This window comes from Myotis myotis, unplaced genomic scaffold (assembly GCF_014108235.1).
Source record: "Myotis myotis isolate mMyoMyo1 unplaced genomic scaffold, mMyoMyo1.p scaffold_m19_p_10, whole genome shotgun sequence".
Classification (NCBI taxonomy): Eukaryota; Metazoa; Chordata; class Mammalia; order Chiroptera; family Vespertilionidae; genus Myotis; species Myotis myotis.
Genome location: NW_023416314.1, coordinates 65,563,903 through 65,569,662, shown reverse-complemented (window position 1 = coordinate 65,569,662; position 5,760 = coordinate 65,563,903). Strand labels below are relative to the sequence as shown.

The following is a 5,760-nucleotide window of genomic DNA, read 5'->3' as shown; positions in this document are numbered from 1 at the left end:
GCCACTAAGAAACACACAAATGTCTCTTCCTCTCCAAAGTGTTTTTTTTTATTGAGATTATTTCAAAAAACTTCTTGCCACTTTCAAAAAAGTTATTCTCTCTGTTCTTGAATAGTGTTAGTTTTGGATTTCTTGTACTTCCCAAAACCACTGATCTAAAATATAGATAGGACAAAATGTATAATCTCAGTCTGTGAGGTATGAACTTATGTACTCATAGAATGAAGATTTTGGTTTTGATTTATAAATACCCTGAATATTACATCCGAAACTCACCCATATCTGACCCCAGTAGACTTCAAGCTCCATGACAGCATGACTCATGTATCCTTCTGTAACCTCTATTGCCTAACACAGTGTGCTGCATAAGAAGCATGGTTATGATTTTAAGCCATTCATTTATGTAAGTTGTAGGAGCAATAGGAAAGAAATACAATATATAAAAAAAGTTGTGACTCTAAATACTCTCTCTTACTATTCACCTCCCCTCTTTACTTTCCTTCACAATACTTATGCTCTTTGTATGTAGTATGTCAATAGGTGTTTATTTTTTTCCTTAATAAAATGCAATATCCCTGCAAGAATGACCATTTTCAATTCCCTCCTTCATTTCTAGCAAATATAACATTTCTTGTCACAGAGTCCTAAGGAATATATATTGACTGAATGCAGGAAAGCATATATGAATGAATTTATTTATTAATATTTAATCATAAATGTTGAATGAGCATTATGTCATATCAAGAAACAAATGAAACAAAGTGGCAGCCTATATTTTTGAAAGCAAAACATATCTGATAGAGACATGTCATGATAGATATAATGTTGGTACCTTGTAGTAACACTTTCCTTCTCTTCATTGCGTTTGCTGTTTTAATGCTGATAAAACCCCAAAGATGTGACAGTGAAGTCATACAAACATCAAAGGGAAGAATGTCCAAGTTAGACTGCAGTGCTATGTTTTGATTGGCCTTACTACTAAACAGCAAATGAAACGATTCTTCTCCCATATTTTCCTGACTCAACTCTTTAGAGCACAATCATTGATCTTCCAAGGAGGGAATCGGAGAAGAAGGTGAGGCCAAAGAGTTTTGAAGTTCGAGATTTTGAAAGGAAGGGGATCAAATGCTATGAAAGTCAGTTTCATGAGTAAACTGGGTGTGAAAAAAATAGGAAATTCTTAGGCACAGGACTAGGAAAAAACTGAGGTCACAGAAAGCCGTTCAGTTTGTAAGTTGTATAAGTCGAAGGCTTGAAAATACCATAGAATGAGTGATAGGTCTGACACAAGGCATATCTGGGAATGAATGTCAGTTTTAACAATAAATAGTTTCATGAACTAAGAGTTTCTTTATCCCAATTTTATGTTGTGGAAACTGAGAAGCAGGGACTAAAACAATCTCTAGTGCTAGTAGAGTGAATCACTATAGATGAATTATCTAGCACACATTAGGTCCGCCGCTGAAGTTAATTTCTTTTCTTTATCTAACTGCAGGATAAACCTCTGCTCCTGGCTATCTGGATGCTGGATCATGGAGGAAACCATCAGTTAATTTTCCTGAGTGATACCATTTGTTCTACAACTAAAAAGCTATGTAAACCTTAAAGCATGGCAGGTTGGAATCATACAGGTGTGAAAGAATTCCTTCTGGTAGGTTTAACTGAAAACCCTCATTTGCAGATTCCTCTCTTCTTGCTTTTCACCCTTATTTATTTTATTACTCTGATAGGTAATTGGGGGATGATCACCTTGATCTGGTTAAATGCCCAACTTCATACTCCAATGTATTTCTTTCTTAGCAACCTCTCCTTCTGCGACATTTGCTACTCGACTGTCTTTGCTCCTAAGATGCTGGTAAATTTCCTATCAAAACACAAGTCTAGCACCTTTTATGGCTGTCTTCTACAGAGTTTCTTCTTTGCTGTGTATGCAGGCACAGAAGGAATCCTCCTATCTATGATGGCATATGACCGCTATGTAGCAATAGCCAACCCCTTGTTGTATACAGTCATTATGACCCAAAAGGTTTGTATTCAGATGGTCCTTGCATCTTACTCAGGTGGGGTCATTAACTCACTGACACACACAATAGGTCTGCTCAAACTAGACTTCTGTGGTCCCAACATTGTGAATCATTATTTCTGTGACATTCCCCCTCTTCTGAAGCTCTCTTGCTCTGATGTACATAACAATGAGATGCTGCTTTTGATATTCTCTGGAGTCATAGGAGTGTTCACTTTCATTATCATCATGGTCTCTTATATCTGTATCATTGTTGCTATCCAGAGAATTCACTCAGCTCAGGGGAGGCGCAAAGCCTTTTCCACTTGTGTCTCCCACTTGACTGCTGTGACCTTATTTTACGGGTCTGCAACTTTTAATTACATCCAGCCAAGCTCTCAGTATTCCTTGGACCAGGAGAAGGTCTGTGCTGTGTTTTATACTTTGGTGATTCCCATGCTAAACCCACTGATTTATAGCCTAAGGAATAAAGATGTGAAAGATGCAGCAAAAAGGTTAGTATATTGGAAAAGAATTTAAAACTTTAATCAGTCTTATCTATGGCTTTGTTAACATCATATTAATGTAGGTAATTTATTTAAAATTGTGTCTCATATATATGATCAGAAGCTACTCTACAATCAAGATACCCTCATGCAATATGAGACTTGAATGATAGTTAACTAGTCTTGCAAATTTTTATTATTCTTAAACCTCTTCTGTAAGTGTAAAATGTTTCAAAATAAAACATTAGAAAAACATAGAGAAAAGTGCTTATAAAATGATAGAATATTTTCATTTCTAAATGGATATGGAGTAGCTTGTGATTAAACATCATTTATACAATAATAAGAAAAAAGACAAGATACAGATTTTATATGTTGATAAAATGGAGTAGCTATTGGGAATAAGGGAAATGGACTGGTTTAGAACTCAGGGGGCTGTAGACATGGAAAGGTGAGCTGACTTTTATCTCACTGATTCAGGGCTCTCTTGATGCAGGATTATGATACATGGAGAGCTCAGTTAGCTCTCAGAGGAATCAGTAGAGCTTTTGGTAGATACTTCGCAGGTTCACCACATATAGTTGCACTTCCTTTCAGGGCATTAGCCATCTTCTGGGCCTGCGATGTTAAGTACATCATAGAGAATAGAATCAGTAATATCATAATAACTATGCATGCTGACAGCTGGGTACCAGACTTATTGTGGCACATAAATGTCTAATCACAATGTTGTAAATTTAATACTGATATAATATTGTATGTCAACTATAATTAAAAATAAATTTTATAGAAGAATATTTACTGCCTGGCCTGTGTGACACAGTTGGTTGAGCAATGTCCCATGCACCAAGTCACCAGTATAAGCTCTATTCCAAGATCTTCAATAGAGGGCGTGCAGGAGGCAGCTGATGGATACTTCTCTCTCATAGATGTTTCTATCTCTCTTCCCCCTTTCCTCTCTCTCTCTCTCTCTCTCTCTCTCTCAAATCAATAAAAACATATTTTAAAAAACATTAGAAGGCTATTTACTGATTAAAGCTACACTGAAAGGGATTTACTAAGGTAGTTTTAATTCAGAGAAGCAAAATGTACTAGTAAGATGAAATGACAAATGATAAGAAAAAATAAAGTGTGGAAATATTTTTTTCAATGTTAGGTGTGATAAATTACTGATTTAAAAAATATATTCTATTCAGCTAGTCTTCAGTTGGTTATTCAGTTGACTGTTTTATATTTTCTTTGTAATTCCAGTTTGGTTTTGGGAGGAGGGAGTTGATTATAACTTATACCTACCCCCACACAATCTAGGACCCCCTTTAAAAAGATCTTAATAAGAAAATGGCCCTAACCAGTTTGGCTCAGTGGATAGAGCGTCGGCCTGCGGACTGAAGGGTCCCAGGTTCGATTCCGGTCAAGGGCATATACCTTGGTTGCGGGCACATCCCCAGTAGGGGGTGTGCAGGAGGCAGCTGATCGATGTTTCTAACTCTTTATCCCTCTCCCTTCTTCTCTGTAAAAATAATCAAAAAAATATATTTGACCTAACCAGTTTGGCTCAGTGGATAGGTTGTCGGCCTGCAGACTGAAAGGTCCTAGGTTTGATTCTGATCAAGGGCATGTACCGTGGTTGCTGGTACATTCCCAGTGGTGGGTGTGCAGGAAGCAGCTGATCGATGTTTCTCTCTCATCGATGTTTCTAACTCTCTATCCCTCTCCATTCCTCTCTGTAAAAAAATCAATAAAATATATTTAAAAAATGATATATTAAATTTTTTTGCATGTGCTGGGGTCCAACCCCAGCAGGTCCAGGGGTTCCCCGTAGGTGTGGACGGAGTTGGCGAAGAAGGAATGACACAGGCAGCGTTCAGGTGATCATCATAGCCGGGTTCTCTTGTCAGGATCTCCAGTGAAGTTCACCAGGTTCTCCAGGTTCTCCAGTGAAGTTCTGGTTAGGAGCTCCAGCCAAGTTCTGTGTCCATGCTCTCTTGCTAGGTTCTCCAGGCAGGTTCAGTAGCCATGTTCCCTCGCTAGGTTCTCTAGTCAGGTTCTGTCCAGGTTCTCCAGCCAGGTTCAGTCACCAGGTTCTAGTCAGGTTCTCTTGTCAATTTCTGTAGTCAGGTTCAGTCCAGGATCTTTTGCCATGTTCTCTCCAGCGAAGTTCTTCTGTCTCTAGGTTCTGAGTAGGTTCTGTGTTCTAAGTTCTGTCTTCTAAGTTCTGTGTCTTGCTGTCTTATTACATCTGTATTTATACCAGTTGATTCAATCCTATCAATCTCTATTCCAAAGGTTAGGGCGTTTCTTATCTCCATTCCAGGGAGTAAAGATTATGTAGCTTAAGCATGATTGTTCATAGTTAAAGTGATTAATTACCCGCCTGGCACTTAGTTAAGAGGTTTTATTCCCTCCCTAACTTCAGGGGAAAATCCCTACCTGGGGAAACACCCTTTCTCAGAGACCTTGGTTAAAACACATAGTGCCAAGAAGATGAGCAAACATATTAAGAACAGTATGCCATATATGCCAGGTCCTTTGAAACAGCAAGGATGGACCGGCTCCCGGCATGCATGCAATAAAATATTTATTCAAAATACCTAGATAAAAGACATAAGACAATTTTAATAGTGAAATTTTGATTAATAGTATACAACAAGGAAGGAATAAAAGTTTAAAGAAAAAACATAATCTAATAGTGAGATGCTCTTAAAAATCAGCTATGCCAATTACTACATAAAAACAAAGATTGACAAACTAAATCAGGGTTATTAACCTTAAGAATATTGCCATTTTGGACTCAATGAATTTTTGTGGTGGTGGCATCCTGTTCTTGTAAATTAACAGCAGATGTCAGTAACATTCCTCCTCCCCAATTAGGACAACTAAACAAGTATCTAGAATTGTCAGATATGCCCTGGGGTAGAGGAAGGAGGCAAAGTTGCCTGAATTGAGAGCCATTAGGGTAGATTTTTAAAAAAGAAGAACCCAAAGTATAATGTGTACAAGAGATACAGGGACACAGACAGATTGGAAGGAAAAAAATGGAAAAAGTTACTTAGGGACAGCTGGTGTCACTATATTCATATTTGAAAAAGCAAACACTAAGGAACAATATTATTTTTAAAAAGGGATTCTTCTTAGTGGTAAATAAAAATGATTCTAAATTTGAATTTACTTATTAATTTGCTTCAAAATACTTGTAAGATAGCTGATGAAAGTGAGTTAATAAATTTCACAGATCTAACTGGAGGTTGTTAA

At 37.4% G+C, this 5,760-nt stretch overlaps 1 protein-coding gene across 1 annotated transcript; it reads left to right on the top strand.

Annotated features, from left to right (window-relative positions):
• Window positions 1-1,609: 1,609 nt before the first annotated feature.
• On the top strand, window positions 1,610-2,542 carry LOC118665474 (olfactory receptor 1052-like). The gene has a single exon (XM_036326921.1). The coding sequence runs from the start codon at window positions 1,610-1,612 to the stop codon at window positions 2,540-2,542; it is 933 nt and encodes a 310-aa protein (XP_036182814.1).
• Window positions 2,543-5,760: the final 3,218 nt, after the last annotated feature.

Bases quoted from the DNA above. Each gene is read 5' to 3' on its own strand.
- LOC118665474 (XM_036326921.1), top strand. From the start codon at position 1,610: ATGGCAGGTTGGAATCATACAGGTGTGAAAGAATTCCTTCTGGTAGGT.